The 19,544-nt window shown below is 35.5% G+C and overlaps 1 protein-coding gene across 1 annotated transcript in view; it reads right to left on the bottom strand.

Annotated features, from left to right (window-relative positions):
• LOC123548537 (septin-7-like) overlaps positions 1-15,732 on the bottom strand; it is a 76,993-nt gene extending 61,261 nt beyond the window's left edge. The window contains exons 1-2 of the mRNA XM_053546214.1: positions 15,605-15,732; positions 2,268-2,290 (exon numbers count right to left, since the gene is read on the bottom strand). Coding sequence (XP_053402189.1) covers positions 2,268-2,290; positions 15,605-15,608 — 27 coding nt within the window. The 5' untranslated portion in view covers positions 15,609-15,732. The remainder of the gene's footprint in view (positions 1-2,267; positions 2,291-15,604) is intronic.
• Positions 15,733-19,544: the final 3,812 nt, after the last annotated feature.

Below are 19,544 nucleotides of genomic sequence, written 5' to 3' on the forward strand. Positions count from 1 at the left end.
AGAGTTGCTTTTGCAAGAGTCATCATATTATTATTAAATGCATACTTTTGTTGGCTTTTTATTTCAATTGTACTAGAAAATCTTGTAAGAAAGGATAAAAAAGTCCGAAAATCACGATCGCGAAAACGTGTGACAAATATGAAAAAACGAAAGCAAACATTAAAAATTCTTGATAAAATACCCGTTTTAAATTTCACCTTTTCACCAGAACTATTCCATACTTATAATATCTGATTACTTAAAACATTTATATTTTATTTTGCTCTAGCAAAATCTCTCGGCAAAGATAATAAATTTGCGTAACGGCCGACCGGCTTATTTAATCGAATCAAGCACATAAAATAATTACTTTAAATTAACAACACATATTACACAATACAGCATAAGCTGTTACCGCTAATTAACAAGAGGTACAAACACGATAATCTGACGCTGCATTGTTTATCAATCATCTATATTACATACTGATGATAACCACGTGTCAGCCGGCGCGTGGCGTGATTGACATCTGTCAGTAGCTAATTAACATACGACGCTCCGCCTACTGTCATACTTATGCTGGTGTCGACAAACAGTATGAAGTTTACTGGGATTTTGACTGACAAGGGGCAGAGCTTTCGAACTTGTTACGCATCAAAGAGTATTACCGCAAGACAAGCAGACGCCAACGGCATATTATGTGCGGGTGAGATACGAGTTTTTATCGATTTTCGCTGGTCAAAACCGGAACCTCGGGTCCACTGAACGCTCTTCTAACATTTTTATACTATTTCTAAAGGTTTTCACACCCATTGAAAATTGTGAAGACCGTCTGCAATTGTGAACGGGTCCGATATTCGGTCGGGAAAATCGCTGGGAGTAATCTCCATTGCTTTGTTTACGATTTTGGAGAGGGGAATTTCGGACGTAGGGGAATTTCAACTGCGGTAGGGGAAATACTTGGCTGTGGGGGAAATCCTCGGCTGGGGGACGAGGCCGATATTCGGCCTCTGCTATAGAATAAAAAAAAACCCTGACTGAACAGCAAACAGTGCAGACCGTGATCAGCCTGAACAGAATGATGTGCAGCCTGATCCTGGTCTGCACTGGTCACAAAGGCACACTTGCCAGCAGCAGGCTAAAGGTTAAATAGATCCCTCTCCCTTGAAATCAAAACTCAATGGATTTACATTGATCTCATAACTGAACATGGGCATTGGAACCTTCAAATACTGATTTGTGAATTAATCCTCAACTGTATCTCCCCCGGCCACTTTTCCATACCTGGAGTACCTACATAAGTCAGGCATACAATTAAAACAAACTTTGCAAAAAATATTTTTAAGCACGCTGAAACATATCATACTAAGAATTCAACCACAAACTTACGCTGACCAACTAATGTGACCTACTGTATGTAAATCAACAAACATGGGACGTCCTTTACCTCCACAATTAAATGAACTGTAAAAATATTTATCTCAGTTAAAAATGAAGATCATTGACCAGAATATGATATAATAATCATTCCTTCCTTCTGCACAAACAAAAATTCAATTTTATTTCAATCCTAAGTTTCTTTAATATATCCAATTAACAACAATAAACAGCAACATAGCATGCACTGGTGTCAAGTACCGGCACTGGTGTCAAGTACATGACTGACAACAAGGGTCTGAACAAGTATTTCCTACTCATCTTGAGACAGGTTTTTATCACCATGTTTCTGTACAACCAAGTTTCCGTGTTCATTACAAGGCCACTACATTCATAACAAGGCCACTCAATTTCACAAGACCACTCAATTCATTACAAGACCACTCAATTACTTATATTCATTTTAATATTGAACCTGTATGGACAGGACATGTATAGAATCTATTGGCGGCTTCAGCCAGAAAAATGTTTTTCTGTGCAAAATGGCAAAAATTTGTAGACAGGTTTCCAAGAAACATTAAAATCTATTAAGTATCTTTTTCTTATCTAAAACAAATATGTCCATGTTGTGGCAAGATTAATTATCTATTACTTACAAATGACTTATTCTACACATCCTACACCCTAAACCTATTATAGTGATCTATAGACACAAATTTTTCCTAGTGACACACGGGACAGTTTTTACAATAAAGTGGTTCCCACAAAATGAAGGTGGTCCCCACTGTCAGCAACATTTAAATGATAAATATTTCATTTACTTTTTTAAAAAAAATAACTGATATATAAAGGTAATACAGAATGCATTTGCTTCAAACTAATCTAAAATATTATTCTATAAAGACACTTACCGAGCCGCCAATATTGTGTGATGCTGAAAATATAAAGAATATTCATCAATAAACTTCTGCTTAATCATCTCAGTAAATTTGTTTCAGATTCCTAGTCAAACATAGCGCATGTCCAGTAACACATTATATTACAGAGCACTGAGGAATAAAAGAGTGATGTCCCTTGTTCAAATTTATAAACTTGTGATCATACTCTCAAACAAGCATTTTCATATATTCATTTACCTCTGCTCTTCGAACTCATTTTCACAGACTTTTGTTTGATTTTTTTTCTTACTTTCTTTAACCCAATGAACATGGTGTACAAAAAACAGATACTATTGTATACATTTTGCCTCATTTTCATGTTCTGTTCTTCTAAACTGATGGGAAAATCACTTACAAGATGTGCTTTTGAAAGGGATATATACAAGTAAAAGACTTAATTGTTTAGCCATCTGGAGTACACTGCAAATAGTCTCCATGTCTGAGCAGTTCAGAAAAAAAAAATTAAGTGTGATTTAGGTGAAAACGAGTTAAAAAGAAGTTAAACATTTCAAAAGCTTTTTTGACTTTCTTGCATCAATATAGGCTGTATAAGATACTTTGTATATACTTGAACTGTAATCAAGATCTTATTCATACAACAGACACATTGTTGACCCTGCACTCAGACAATATAGAATTTTTCTATCTATTACAATTGCACTCTATGTGTTTTCAAACTGTATAGCTTAAAGGTGGATAATCAGATTTTGGCCATGTAACGGATTTGTTCGAAACTTTAGCATCTGATCATTTACACTCATTTATGTTCACTTAACACTTAATACAAATTAGATTTTCACTGGAGGTATTTTTAAAATTTCATTTTCCTATCCTGGTTGCCCAACCAAGATAGAGTTATTTTATCATAAGTATAAATTTGATAAACATACTTTGCCTAAGGAAATGTATAAATATTAGACATATTGTAAAATATTTGCATTAATAATTATGTATTTAGATGGAATTCATTAGAAACGCAAGTTTGAAAAATTATTATTACCTCCCTTTGCCTATCTTGGTTGCGCAACCAAGATAGATTGGAAATAAATGAATTCAGAAGCTCACACAGCTTTAAAACTTGCATTTTGGTTCAGATTGTTCAATAGTTGATATGTCTATCAAATGCAAATGTAAAACTAGACATTGTATCGAAATAAAAAGAAATACCCAGCTTTTTATATACTTTCATATTAAAGGGGAGTAATTACAAAATTTTATAAAATTAATAAAATATACATTTCAAATAGGAATCTAACTCTATGTAATCGGTCTTTTTGTTCCTTAAATAATTCTCTACCAGAATATACAAAAAGTAAAAAATGTCATTAAATGTTGTTTAAATGTGATTGACCATCTTTAAGCTGAACATCATCATCATGCTTTTCTGATCAAGAACATGACTGTATTTTATGTATTTCCTAAAAAAAGATTTCTTAATATTTAATATCTATGTGAGTACTAGACAGTCGACAGAAGTCCCCTAAATAGATAAAAAAAACTTATTTCCAGTCTAGCCCATGGCAAGACTTTGTGTCAGCATCTGGTTTAGGCTAACACTGTTTTTTTAACAAAATTCAGAAGTAATCCCAATGTTAGGTCATTTCACTACGCAATGTAATTACTTTTATTTACTTTTAAGGAGAAATCAAAATCAAGGAAAAACTTTGCACAGTAAAAAGTGGTTCAAACAAAACAGGGTCTTTCAAAAATTCATTGTAAAACTTCATTCTAAGTGACCCTGAACGAAAGAATAATATACAAAAGCTTTACCAAAATCACCTTAGTTGCAATGAAAAAGGGGTATAATTCTGTACACTGATCTGGAACCTGGTTCAGTTAGTAGTTTCTGAGAGACTTGCATACATGCAATACTTTGTTAAAAGCAACACAATTTTTACAAAGTAAAAGCTATAGTTATGCATTTTGTCCTGTATGCCAAAGACATGTGTGAAGCTTGAGTGTATTTTGCCAAATAATTTTTGACAAACTTGCATACATGCAAAACTTTTGTATTGTGGACATCCACACTGAAAATCAGAAATTTTGCATGAGAATCCTTTTTGTCTTCTATAATATAATATTATATACTAAACAGAAGTATTTAAATTTCTGTCAAATTAAAAAAACCTAAATTTATATAAAGTACACATTCTTTTGTCTTCTTTCTTAAAAAAAACTAGAACTTTTTATGGTCTGCATTAGTCTGGCTACCGGCTACATAAATAATTTTTTTTAAATTTTTTTTAATAATCTCTTATATATTCTGACTTGATCTTTCTTGGCGCTGATTATCAAGAAAAGGGATATAATTATATACAAAATTTGAATAGCCTCGAGAGTTATCTCAATTGAACAAGGTTTGCATTTAAACATTGTTTTCTTGTTTTAATTTTTTTTCATTTAACATTGTTTATACTTCTTTTCATTTTTTAAGGTTTGAATTGAAAGTATTGTTTAAGGAAAATGACTTTAAAAGACATTTTGCTCTGACAAAATCTGAGCCAGGACGGACCAAAGTTTGTCTACTGTATAACAGGATATCAAACTCTCAACCATGACATAGTATGAGAAACCTAACATCTCTATCACATCTTTACAGCTACTTGACTTATATGAAAGAAAGGAGTGAATACCACTTTCAATATTTCTCAAGTTGTAAAGTGCCCGGTAACATGTCCATATTGAGGCTGAAACATCCTCTTGAATAACAACACACAGCTGTTTAAGAGGCTTAATAAGGAAAATGCTCAGATTGTAATGAATAATAAAATCTATAAAAAAAGTACTTTGGTAGCACAGAAAATAACAGCAGATTTCGTTTAATTCAGTCTAAGAGGTAAAGTGTGCCATGCCCCTAATGCTAGTGGAACATCTATTTTACATGTAAAAGATAAAAACATCTTTTATTTTACACACATGTATTTTCAATTGTTTTTAAACCCAACTGCGTATAATAATTATACTTATACAAGGCCACTTGCAATGTGCAATGCCATACTATTTCTTGATGACACAATGTACATGTTGTAAAGAAGTTATTATGTATAACAAACAGTTCTACGAAATCTGTTTGAAACAACTGATTTTATTAGCAGATAATACATCCTAATAAAATCAATTTCAGTAAATCACTGAAAAGCATGGAATAGAATATTCTTAGCTACTAAATGAATGTAAACATTACAAGAGTTGTCTGTTGACAGCAGGCTCGACTATTCGAAGAATTGAATTTTATTGATGTAACTATGAGGTCAAAATATTACCAGAAATTTTCAGACAAAAGAAATAAAAAAGGTAAGACAATGTACCTGTATTTGTGGAATTGGATAAGTATTGCACTATATGGCAATGTGTGACCATGATTTTCAAAGCCACATATCCAACAGTTTAGACAAATTATGGAATGATATGTGAAACTGAACTAATTTCTATGTCAAAAAATGGGCCATAACTGAGCCAAAGTCATTGTTCTAGTTATTTATCCTGTCTTGCCTACATAATAATGTAGACTTTGATGGGAAATAAATGTTCAAAGTTTCAAAGCCACATGTAAAAAATAGTTTTGACAAAATTTGGACTTGTATGAAAAGTGAACTGATTTCCAAGTAAAAAAAAAGGCCATAATTCAGCCAAAATACTCGACAGAGTTATGTACTCATGCCTACAGATGGAGATCATAATGATAAATAAGCGTTTTAAGTTTCAAAGCCACAGGTCAAATTGTTTTGACAAAACAGGAGAACATGGACTTGTATGTAGACTTTGATGGGAAATAAATGGTCAAAGTCACATGTAAAATAGTTTTGACAAAATTTGAACTTGTACAAAAACTGAACCAATTTCCAAGTCCAAATGTGGCCATAATTCAGCCAAAATAGTTGACAGAGTTATGTGCTCTTGCCTACAGATAAAGACTGTTATAATGAACAAAGGATAAAAGTTTCAAAGCCATATGTCAAACAATTTCCACAAAATATGAGCCGGTATGAAAAACTTAACAAAGATTTGTAAGTTAAAAGTGGTCATAATTCAGACAAAATCCTTGGTAGAGTTTTGTACTCTTGCCTAAAACTGGACATGATGATGGTACACAAGCACTGAAAGTTTCAAAGTTTTATTTCAAAAGGTTTTCTCAAAATGTGTACTGGTAAGAAAAACCTAACCAAGGTGTGTTGCCGACACCAATGCCGTGGTAAGTACATGTAGGATAGCTCTACTTATTCTTTGAATAGTCAAGCTAAAAATGAAACCAAAGAGTCAGGCTATAATTTTAAAGCGGCATGCCTCCAGATCGTTCAATAACAAAACAAGAGCTGTCTGATGACAGCGCGCTCGACTATTCGAAGAATTGATTGAAGAATGGGGTCAAAATATTTCCACGGATATTCAGACAAAAGAAATAAATAGATTAGACAAACAATGTTCCTATATTACTTTGATTTCGATAAGTCTTGCACTAAACAGCAAGATATGAGGCAATTTCAAAGTCAAAAAAGGGCCATATTAAATTCAGTCAAAATAGTTATGTACTCTTGCCTACAGATGGAAATCATAATGATAAACAAGTGTTCAAAGTTTAAAAGCTATATGTCAAATAGTTTTGACAAAACATGGGCTTGTATGAAAACAGAACCAATTTCAAAGTCCAAAAAGGGCCATAATTCAGCCAAAATAGATGACAGAGTTATTTTCTCTTTCCTACAGATAGAGACTATTATACTAAACAACTGATAAAAGTTTCAAAGCCATATGTCAAACACTTTACAAAAAAATTGAACTGGTACGAAAAACTTAACCAAGATTTCTAAGTCAAAAGGGGCCATAATTCAGCCAAAATCCTTGATGGAGTTATGTCCTCTTGCCTATAACTGGCCATGGTGATGATTAACATGTGTTGAAAGTTTCAAAGCTTTATCTTAAAAGACTTTGTCAAAATATGAACTGGTACGAAAAACTTAACCATGATTTCTAAGTCGAAAGGGGCCATAATTCAGCCAAAATCCTTGATGGAGTTATGTGCTCTTGCCTATAACTGGCCATGATGATGGTAAACAAGTGTTGAAAGTTTCAAAGCTTTATCTTAAAAGACTTTGTCAAAATATGAACTGGTACGAAAAACTTAACCATGATTTCTAAGTCAAAAGGGGCCATAATTCAGCCAAAATCCTTGATGGAGTTATGTACTCTTGCCTATAACTGGCCATGGTGATGGTAAACAAGTGTTGGAAGTTTCAAAGCTTTATCTTAAAAGACTTTGTCAAAATATGAACTGGTACGAAAAACTTAACCATGATTTCTAAGTCGAAAGGGGCCATAATTCAGCCAAAATCCTTGATGGAGTTATGTGCTCTTGCCTATAACTGGCCATGATGATGGTAAACAAGTGTTGAAAGTTTCAAAGCTTTATCTCAAAAGACTTTGTCAAAATGTGGACTGGTACGAAAAACTTAACCAAGGTGTGACGCCGACGCCGACACCGATGCAGACGCCGTGGTGAGTAGGATAGCTCTAATTATTCTTCGAATAGTCGAGCTAAAAATTAATTTTTTTAGATATCTTGAAATAAATGCTATATTTCTTAAGAAGGCTTTAAAACTTAATTACTGACAAACTTTATGTTATGGACACACATTAGAATTTGCTGTTTTTACGATGAAAATCGAAAAGCGTTTGTCAAGTTTATTCCAGGTAAACTGTCTTGATTATAAATATCTATATTTTGAAGTCATTACTCACTACTTCAGCTATAGCACTATTGGTTACGACGAGGAGAAAATGTCTTTATTGCCGCGGCGGTCCGGGGTTCGATTCCCAACACGGTCAGCTTTATTTCTTGATTTGGAACTTTTAAAATATTTTAGAAACAATAATTCATATTCTAATGTTCATAATATGACCAAACTTCAATTTGAAAGAAAGATTACTTTTTAGCCAAATCTGGAGGCATGCTGCTTTAATTGCAGGCTTAAACTTTGAAATATAATAATTTTGCAAACATGCAGAATAATTATTCCATCTAATCATCAAAATACATTAAATACAATGAAACAGACAGAAAACATATTGCCAGACCAGTAGCAGAATCAATAATCTATTGTCTAGGGAGTTTGTCTGGGGTCTGCAATACACTTCACGGTACAATATCAACAAGACTTAGTACTGAATACTTGTCTGGAACTTATGACTTGATTTTTTTTGCACTTCAAATGCTCTCTCTCTCCCCCTCTGTCTCCGATTTCTCATCCTCCCTGCATTTTCTCTTTTCCCCTCTCTTTTTCTGCACCCTCCCAGCTGAACTGAACTGAGATATTTTTTTATTCCTGGACGGTATCTTGTAACTCTTTACCTAGTTTCTGTTTTTTACAACAGTGAATGAAATATATCAAACATATTTTTTTTGTGTGGCTAAAGTGTACTGGATGAAACCTGCTTACTGTTATAGTATATATCATTAACCAGGTTTGACTATTTTTCTACATGCCTGAAAGCAAGGTAAATATGTGTATTTTAATTAACAGTTCTAATTATGTGTAACTTTAACCAACGATATTTTTTTCTCCAATCGTTTAAAGTTTTCTGGGATACTTTCGTTCCAGCGTATATTTTGCACTTTAAATGCAGTCAGAGATCAATTCATCCATAATATCCCAAAAGATGTATTCACCGCAACATGTGCTCTCCCATAAATTGTCAACCAGTATCATTGGCAAAATATTATCACAAATAGATAAACTGTCTTTGTTGAACAACAAAATATCCTTCTATTTTGTTTGTTTGTGCTGCAACAATGTTTTTCTGTGACCTCTTTTAGTACTTGAAGTGGTCATTTTATCTGCGTAATTTTTTGTTTACAAAGCATCCAAATAACACCTATCAGACTGAATGGTCCTGTGCTTTTTCTGATAAATAGCTACCTGTTCTGCTGCAATGTATAACCATTTGGTCGTCTAGTGTTAAAGTCTCATACCCGTTCTATAATATGGAAAATGCGATACGCAAGCGATTTTTAAAATTTAATGAGTTGGGTATTAGGAATTCTAATTGCTTTTCAGTACGCACATTTGTATGAATTCAATTGGGTTTTCTGCAACATTAATTGCCTAAATACGCAGCTTATCTGCAGCTCTGTTTTGAGTTTTTCTTGCATTTATTAGGTTTTTATTGAAACATGCCATTTTGTGAGGAAACAGTATCAATCAATTTGATCCTTAAAGTGTCCTTACACAATCTTTACATCTTTTAAACCTTTCAACCTTCTCTGACACTATGTATTGACTTATCCGAATGTGTGTTGTCCGAGATACCCTACTGTTTCTGGTATGATTTTTTACTGATTTTTGCACATAGCAGTTTTAATTTTTTGATTGAAATAGCCAAGCTACTACTTGCTGGATATGGAAAAGTCGGTATCAACGGTTCAGCATGTTCTACTAGCCTCCGTTGTACTTGGTACTTTGGTGTATAGCACCGATACACGCGAAGCCGTCTTTCCTGGGAAGAACCAGTACAGGCCTCTTAGTCAGGTGGGAGACACTCAAGAGCATCTCAGAAATTTCCAGTTCCTGGACGGGGATTCATACCCTAGACCTCTGGATTGGCAGTCAAGCGTGTTACCACTAGACCACCGGCCCACCTGTAATACGGGCAGGATGGCGCAAGAAAAAAGGTCGGGGCGCTCCGCCCTTCTAAATCTCTCTCCATTCATCACTATAATTCATATTTATGTTAATTATCTCAAAGAAACAAAGAATTTTTCCTTTAAGAAAACTTAATTTTATTATTTTTCCCAAATTTAACAGGTGAGCTCATAAAAATGTGAAAACACAAGCACCGCAATGCGGAGCAATATACGCTCGAAGGTACATGTATGACCTTTGACATCACAAAATAATCCTTACCAGGTAAAGGTATTTCAAAATACACCTAAAAATTGGAGGTACCATCCATGTTGTACCACAGAAAAGTGGTCTTGGTTTTTCCCTACGGCCAATAATAATAAAGTTACAAAATAAGCTATTTATAGTAACATAAAAGGTAAGTTATTAAAAAAATATATATATTGTAAGTGTATTGTAACAAAAAAGGGGTCAGCCAAATAAAAACAAGAGCGCAGCAATGTAGAGCAATCTACACACAAAACAAAGTTATATAACCTTTGACCCCTAAGTGTGACCTTGACCTTGAAGCGAGCCATCTGAAACATGCGCTCTGCATGCCCTCTTGATGTGGTGAACATTTGTGCCAAGTTCCTTTGAAATCCTTAAAGCAGTTCAACAGTTACAGAGCGAAACAAAGTCATATGACCTTTGACCCCTAAGTGTGACATTGACCTTGAAGCGTGCCATCCAGAACATGCGCTCTGCAAGTCATCTTGATGTGGTGAACATTTGTGTCAAGTTTCTTCGAAATCCTTCAAGGCGTTCAAGAGTTACAGAGCGAACAAAAAATTGCTAACGGACTGACAGACACCTGGGGTATAACAATATTATGAATATACCTCCCTTCGGTGTATATTGTATATTATTGTATATGCAGTGGAAAAGGTGTTCTTAAATGCTCCTAAAATGCCCAAGAATGCAGGAAATGAAGCTGGTCAGCTACTTTTGTATTTCAGCCTGTTCAACAAAAACTTATTGACAACCTGTACCTGCGGGACCCCTTTAACAAACAAGATGGCCATGAAGGCTCTGTATCGCTCACCTGACCTATTGACCTAAAGATCATAAAGATTAACATTCTGACCAAGTTTCATTAAGATATGGTCATGACCTGGTGACCTAGTTTTTGACCCGACATGACCCAGATTTGAACTTGTCCTAAAGATCATCAAGTTTAACATTCTGACTAAGTTTCATGAAGATACAGTCATAAATATGGCCTCTAGAGTGTTAACAAGCTTTTCCTTTGATTTGACCTGGTGACCTAGTTTTTGACCCCACTTAACCCAGATTTGACCCTAGCTATAGATCATCAAGATTAACATTTTGACCAAGTTTCATTAAGATATGGTCATAAATGTGGCCTCTACAGTGTAAACTAGTTATTCCTTTGATTTGACCGGGTGACCTAGTTTTTGATCCTACATGACCCAGATTCAAACCGGACCTTAAGATCATCAATATTAACATTCTGACCAAGTTTCATGAAGATACAGTCATAAATGCGGCCTCTACAGTGTTAACAAGCTTTTCCTTTGATTTGACCTGGTGACCTAGTTTTTGACCCCAGATGACCCAATATCGAACTATCCAAGACTTTATTGAGGATAATATTCAGATCAAGTTTCATTAAGATTGGACCAAAATTGTGACCTCTAGAGTGTTAACAAGCTTTTCCTTTGATTTGACCTGGTGTCCTAGTTTTTGATCCCAGATGACCCAATATCGAACTCGTCCAAAATTTTATTAAGGGTAACATTCTGACCAAGTTTCATTAAGATTGGGCCAAAAATGTTACCTCTAGAGTGTTAACAAGCTTTTCCTTTGATTTGACCTGGTGTCCTAGTTTTTGATCCCAGATGACCCAATATCGAACTCGTCCAAGATTTTATTGAGGGTAACATTCTGACCAAGTTTCATTAAGATTGGGCCAAAAATGTTACCTCTAGAGTGTTAACAAGCTTTTCCTTTGATTTGACCTGGTGTCCTAGTTTTTGATCCCAGATGACCCAATATCGAACTCGTCCAAGATTTTATTGAGGGTAACATTCTGACCAAGTTTCATTAAGATCGGGCCAAAAATGTGACCTCTAGAGTGTTAACAGTCAAATTGTTGACGAGGGACGGACGATGACGGACACAGGACGATCACTAAAGCTCACCTTTGAGCACTTCGTGCTCAGGTGAGCTAAAAAGGCTGGGTCTGCGCAGGACGTGAACGCCAAATTTGGCATTTTGGAGAACCCTATGTAATGGATTACATTTGTTCAAGTAATTTTCATGTAATTGATTAAATCAGAAAAACATCAGACATCAAGATTACTTTGAGATTACATTATGATTCTATAAAATTTCACATAATTATGTTGACAATCTTAGAATTGTTCTAGCTGTCCTTATAAGTACTGTAAAGGAAATTTTATTAAAATCTGACTCATAATGTTTTCCATGTTTCATTGTAATTAAAAGCATTAATCGGCTGTGTATCGCAGGGACATCTGTTAGGAATAAACAGTGTGACGTATTTATCATTGATTATCAACAATGGACATTACCCACTCGCTAAAGAATACAAGGATCAATTAACCCGTGAAATGACTGTGTATAGCAGTGACACCTGTCAGATTCAGAAATAAACAGCGCGACGTAATTATCGATCGATAATACCACCGACTCCAGCCATATTTTCCGAAACAACTTACATGGTCGGTAATTGGGACTAAAACTTTGTTGGATAGTATATCTCTGCAACAAGACCTCATTAGCCCTGGGAGAAGACATGGTCCATGGACTTCATCCCGACAAGTGTGAAGTCCTTAGAATCTTTAGAAAGAAAAATCCTGTGGTCTAACCCTACAAACTTCACAACATAGAATTAAAAACTTGTGAGGCAGCTAAATACCTAGGCATAACCATTTTCAAAGATCTAAACTGGTCCAAACACATTGACAATATCACTTCCAAAGCAACTTCCACTCTTCGCTTCATACAACAAAATGTCAAAACTGAATAAAAAGGTCAAAATTGCTGCCTATAACACCTATGTCCGCCCTCAACTTGAGTACCGTTCAAGCGTCTGGCATCCTTGGCAAAAAACCCTCACTAGCAAAGTTGAAAATGTCCAAAGGTCAGCTGCTAGGTACGTCATGTACGACTTCAGTTACACCAGTAGTGTTGCACAAATGCTGAAAACTTTAGAATGGAATACACTCCAATATAGAAGGTTACACAATTCATTAGTAAATTTTTATAAAATAAGGACCCAGACAGTTGCAGTTGACCAATCTCATCTTATTCCAACTAGAAACCTAAATTACTTAATCCCCATGTCTCACACTCAGAACTTTTCTAACTCCTACTTCCCAAGGACCATCCGACTCTGGAACTCCCTACCAACTTACGTTAAATCTAGCCCCAGTCTCAGTATCTTTAGATAGAGGCTGGCAGTAGTCAGTATGTAATTCTATTGCCTCTGTCCCATTTTAACTGTAGCATATTGTCTTTTTTAGCTTTTATTCTTTTAACATTGTAACATATAATTTCTTTAACAACTGTTCCTCTGACAGCGCCGGCCAGTGATAGTCGGAAATCGACGGTTGGGTGAAAGATGTAGATGTATTTAAACATCGATTTTTGTAAAGTTATTTGCATTGAATATTACCGAATATTTTCTTTTAAAAACTTCCATGGGGAAAAGAGAAAATACAACCTTTTTCTACAGACCTTTTTTCATCAATTTGGGAATGCCATCGACACCGGTGAAATTGGGAAAATGCTCTCGGAATTTATCTTAATTGGGACAATTTGCAAATTACCAAAATATACATAAATGTGGTTTTGTGTGAAATATTAATGAATTGCATTTCAGTAATTGTTCAACAGCATTATAATTTACCTAAATATACATACAAATTAGCAAAACTATCTTAAAACAGCAAAAACCCTAAAAGGTATAATCATTTGGGAATTTTAAACTCAACTTTGGGAAAAAAAAACCATACTTTTTGGCATTGGGATTACCTCCTTTTACCCGGAGGTAGATTTATAGGGAAAAAAGCCCTGTTCTAAGTGAAATGTAACGATTTTAGGGGGAAATGTTTCAGGGTTCGAATTTAAGCTCGCATACTCGTGAAATGCGAGTGCAAATTTCAAACTGCGAGGTGAGATTTCAGACACCAGCAGTTTTTTGCGAGTGAAAAATTTTGGCTGAATAATGTGCATTTCTAACGGTCGTCTCGATCTTTCACTGTTCTTTCTTTAACAACTCGCGGTCATTGCAGCGCATTGTCATTTGCAGAACGAATTTCGAAGCACTCTTTCATCTTTCGTCGTAAACGGAAGTTTACACTCGATACATGTCCCGTGCGCATGTCTTTTCAACTGCTGACAAGTACCTGCGCTAATTTTGATGACGTTTACCGCATCCGGTGGGTTTTTTGGTAATCTATAATAAGTTACTATTTACATAGTGCAGATACGATTGGCTTGACTCGTCACGTGGATGTTTGTGTTAATGTTGTAATAAAGTGATAAGTCGCGGAAAATGCAAGTTGTTTTTTCATTTAGCAAGTTAAAAAAAATACCACTTGCGAAAAAATGCAAGTAGAAAATCTGGCTAAATTCGAACCCTGTGTTTTGGTTTTTTTTTGCTAGGAGAAACAGCCGATAATCAGCAGCAAAATAATAATTTATATATATGCCTCTTTCTCGTAATTCCAAGCCTTCTCATTGATCCGAGCCTTTGGAAAATTTGCACTTGCAGCTATTTCCTGTTTCTAAATTTTATGTATGTTGTGACAAATCATATGACAGTTAAACAAAAATATAAAGAAAATAGTATTACTCACATTAAAATAGAAATATACACAACAGAAAATTTTGGCACAAAATTTGCTTATCTAAAATCACTGGGGTAATATATAACCTTCTTATAGAGAACAGAAACCACTTATTGTAAAACTTTTTTGTCTGCAAACACAATTATATATCTGTTCTTAATTTTAAAAAATAACTTTTTCAAAAACAGCCTTGGTTTTTGAGAGCTAGTACAAATGATCACAAGTCTCAGTTCAACGAGAAAGCATCTGGCTGTTTCAGAGGGTGAGGGTCATCATGTGAATGCCTGGATTATTCATTGACAACAATCCTTATAATTTTTCTTCATGGGGATTTTTTAAGTTTAGATGTTGGAGTATCAAACAATAGCAAAAACTCTTTTGAAACTTAAAACTGTTACTGACAAGAAATGAAATTCTGGTTAAAGGGCTCGGAATTATAACGAGAAAAGGGCATAAATATAGGGAAAAATCACTGCTAAGAGTCTGGCGCCACACTTTCATATCATTTTTATTACTAAACACAAAAGTTGCCTTGCAGAAATTACTGAGTAGCCATGTCATAGTTGAAGCATCATTCTGTAAATACATGTTACGTACTGAAATAGTAGAAAGGGGTTACCAAACCCGGAAATTATAATTTTACTGAGCGAGTGTTGTAAATCAATAATAAAAATGCAAGCTGATTATGAATAATTTTGATAATTAATTTTAATCCAAAAACTTGAAACCATTAACAAATAGTTTTGAATTCGTTTCGTGGAAACTGATCGAGGAGGTTTGTAAATATGCATAAACCTGTGCAAAATATTCATACCCATATTTTTCCAAAATTACAAATCACCGCCACAGTGAGTCAGCACGCATGCGCAGCATTCGTACCACTTTTTGTATCTCCAAATTACACCGGTTATGCGTGAAATTTTGCTTTAACACATGTAAATGTTATTGTTGGAATCATTGATTGCTACAATATTCACTACTGAATTAAATCGAAGTAGTATTTTAAAATGACACCCTGGACAAACAAGTAAAAACAAAATTTTATCTGAAAGAGTACTCAAGGAGAAAAACTTACAATGAACGAACCCAAAGGATGAAATCAAAGTAGGTACTGCAAGTGAGGCGCAAATCAAATAAATCTTGTCGTTAAAAAGCTGTTTTTATTTTAAAAACATAAATGGCTGAAACTGTTCGAAGAAAACTCGACATAATATAAATCCAATACATGGTTTCAAGCCCCACTTTAAACCTTTCTATAGACTGGTCCAAAAGTGAAACAAAAATTAAATAATATATTATAGGCCCTGCCTATTCGACGGGCAATGTTGATCCATTGTGTATCTGTATGTGTAAGGTGTAGGACAATTTACGGTATCGAACCCCGGGGGAGGCGCTAGTAATATTGGAGGGCCGACTTAAAGCCCAGAACTGCCTTTGCGCACACTATGTGATCTTCCAGATGGTTCCAATCCTGAGGCGTTTTCACAAAGAAAGAGTTTCTTTATTGCTCAGTTTTAATATGTCTTACTAATAAACCACGTGAATTATTAACCACTTGATTTTCGAGAACGTTTGTCATCTCACAGTCTATGAGTTTCCTGATTTAAATGTGCCTCCTCTGCTTCACCGGATGCAGGTATTCCGATGGAGGTAGTGCTGGCACCAGAATCTCAGCCACCTTGAACAAGAAGACCAACCGGTTTGACTGATCAACAGCTGCTGTAGTGTTGAAAGTTCCAGTCTACTCAGCATCCTTGTTACTAAGCCCACATCTCTTGATTTGTAGCCGCCAGTTATGAATCTAGCCGCCTTACGCTTTCAAATTTGTCTACATTATACTTTTCCCACGGATCCCAGATAATTGATCCACAGTCCAATATTGATCGTACAAGTGAAAAGTAAGCGATTGTCCGACATTCAAGTGGACAGTGACGCAGATTTCTTCTAAGAAGAGCCATTGTAGAGTTTACCTTTTTGTAACTTTACTTATATACGTCATGACCAACGTAGATCTTCACAAGTATAGTTTTTCTGAAACTTGATGGAGAATTTGTCCACATAGCGAATAGACGTGTGGGTTTTTGCTGTAAACACTCAGTACGTAACATTTCTTAGCATAAATTTCACGCCCCAGATATTGGCCCATTTTTCTAATTCTATTAAATCCTTCTGTAGGATGTTGTAATCTTTCTGGTTACTTATTTTCCTGTATAACAAGCAATCGCTTGCAAATAAGCATACCTGTGATTCGACGGATATCAGAAGGTCGTTTATGTGACGCAAGAAGAGCAAAGGTCCAAGGACCGTGACTGCGGAACTCTAGAGTCAACTGTACATTTCTAGGAAGTTTCACATTCTACGACTACTTGCATATGTCTTTCTGTTACAAATGACTTTAACTGTGAGTGAACAGGTCCTTTTATGCCGTAGCTGTTTAATCTGCACAACAATTCTTTGTGTGGCACTGTATCAAAGGCTTTAGAAAAGTCTAAAATGATTATTATGTCTGTTTCATGATCTTTATCATTAAATGTTAGGAAATTATTAAGAGTTACTACAATTAAAAACCACTGCAAAATCCATGGTTCAAATTTGTATTTTGTTCCGTTCCAGATGGTTCAGAAGATGCTTGCAGATAATGTGTTCTAATGACTTGCGTAGCACAGAAGTTAGTGTAATTTCCAGCTAAGTGCACATCGCCTTTTTTGAAAACAGAAGACACGTCTGCGTTTAACCAGTCATCTGGCAACATACCTGTATCTGCCGACTGTTGGAAAATACAACTTATTCCCATTGAACATATTAACTATTGAGGTCGATAATCTCTCACACTCTTCCTAGATGGATTTCCAGTTAGCTTTAGAATACATGTAAATCCTTGTTTTTTATGTTGTAGCACTTGGGGCTTAACATCCGAATCAGTTACAACCATGACATGGTCACTAATGCCAGGAACACTACATGATGATTTCACTAGAGATGGATTGTTTGTGAACACAAGATCTAATATGTTCCCTCCACGAGTTGGTTCAGTGTGTATTTGTGAAAGACCGTAGTCAATGGAAATATGTATCAACTTTTGATGGATTTGTCTATCGCTAACATTTGGTTTGACAGTTAATGTCCGGGCAGTTAAAATCTCCAGATATGAGAACATGTTTGCTTCTTTTCTGTTCATTTAACTTTTTCAGATTTACCAAATCATTAATGTTCCTGTGGGGCATATAGAAACAGCACAAGAATAAGTCCTTCTCGGTTTTCATTTTGACCTTAGTCCATTCAATTTCACAATCTGTGTTTCACGGCTACCATGTTTTCCTAACACAAGTAAACACGGCACCGCCTCGGGCCACTCATTCCTTTATATTGTAAAGTCTTCAGGAAATATTTCACTTGTTTTGATTGCGCTACGTTTTGGTTCTTTCCCAGGTTTAGGTTTAACTAGGTTTAACTTCGTAAGATCTTGGGTCATGGTAATTTTCCAACTGTATTTGGTAAAATTATAACACGTTTTATTAAAAGCGGTTACGACCCAACTGTTTTGAGACATACCGCATGTTTAGTGTTCAACCCGTTTACAGTTTGACACTACGCTTCCCTCTTTGACTGTGTCTGACGGAAGAGGGGGAGGACTCTATGATAAGCAGTTTTTAAATCCTACCAGGACTGAACTGTTTTGATATCTGTCTTTTGGCCTGTTTCGTCGGGCCCATAATGGTGTTTCTCTTGTTGCTCTGTCTTCTGAAAAGGCATTGAGTACATACGTTTTTGGTTCTTAAGGTTTGCGTTTTTATACTTGTACACGAGCATTTTTGTGTTTTACATGCCATGCTTTTTTGTTTACATTACGTGTGTTAGAGATTCACCTGGAGGGGATTACTTTTATTTACACTGTCCCATGTCTTTGGAACATTGTGGGGGAAAGAGTGAGGTTGGGTGCGCACCATGCACCAGTTTAAGCTCCCCAGTGGTATTTTTGCCACTGACCGTTCCAAGGTGGTGCCCCACTGTGTTCCCTTGTTTGTTCGTTTTGTCCTCGTGTGTTGGCTTTGTGTGTGCGTGCGTGTGTGTGTGTGTGTTTGTGGTGTGCATGTCGTCTGCGTGCTGTGGGTTTCGTTTTGGGGAGGCTGCGTTTTTGGTACTTGGCATTCCCTGTTTGATATTTGTCTTTGTTTTATAACACCTACCTCATATTATATCTGGTTTAATATAGTCTAGAACAGCTAAAAAATCTTGTTTATGCTCTTTCACGCTGCAACAATTTAACGTTCTAAGATAAAATTTCTTTGAAAGTTTATAATCACTTCTTTGAAGTCTACTCTTGGCAGAGTCTAGATGTAGAACTTACATTGCCCTTGCTTCAGGGACTACTTGTGTGTAGTGGGCTGAAAACATTCGACGAATGAAAAGTCTGTAGAGATACTGGACCCAGATAGCGGGTAAAACACGTTCATTGTACTTATCCCGAAGCTGTTAAATGTGAAACTGTGTATACTATCGCAGTATCGGACACCGGAAGGAGATGCTTTCTTCATGAATGGTCTCTTCCTATTTTTTGTCAGTAAGCGTCACGTCTTTTGTTATTGTTATGAAAATTATTGAGAAGGCAAATCTTTATTTTTTTTGCAGCTGAGTCCCTGTAGTGCTGTAAAAAAGCCTTGTTTGGAAAAGCTATAATGGAGATGAATAATACACACCATACTTTTTTGAATACTACTCTCCGCACCTTTCAGTCTGGGAGATAATTTCATCTA

This window comes from Mercenaria mercenaria, chromosome 6 (assembly GCF_021730395.1).
Source record: "Mercenaria mercenaria strain notata chromosome 6, MADL_Memer_1, whole genome shotgun sequence".
Taxonomy (NCBI): Eukaryota; Metazoa; Mollusca; class Bivalvia; order Venerida; family Veneridae; genus Mercenaria; species Mercenaria mercenaria.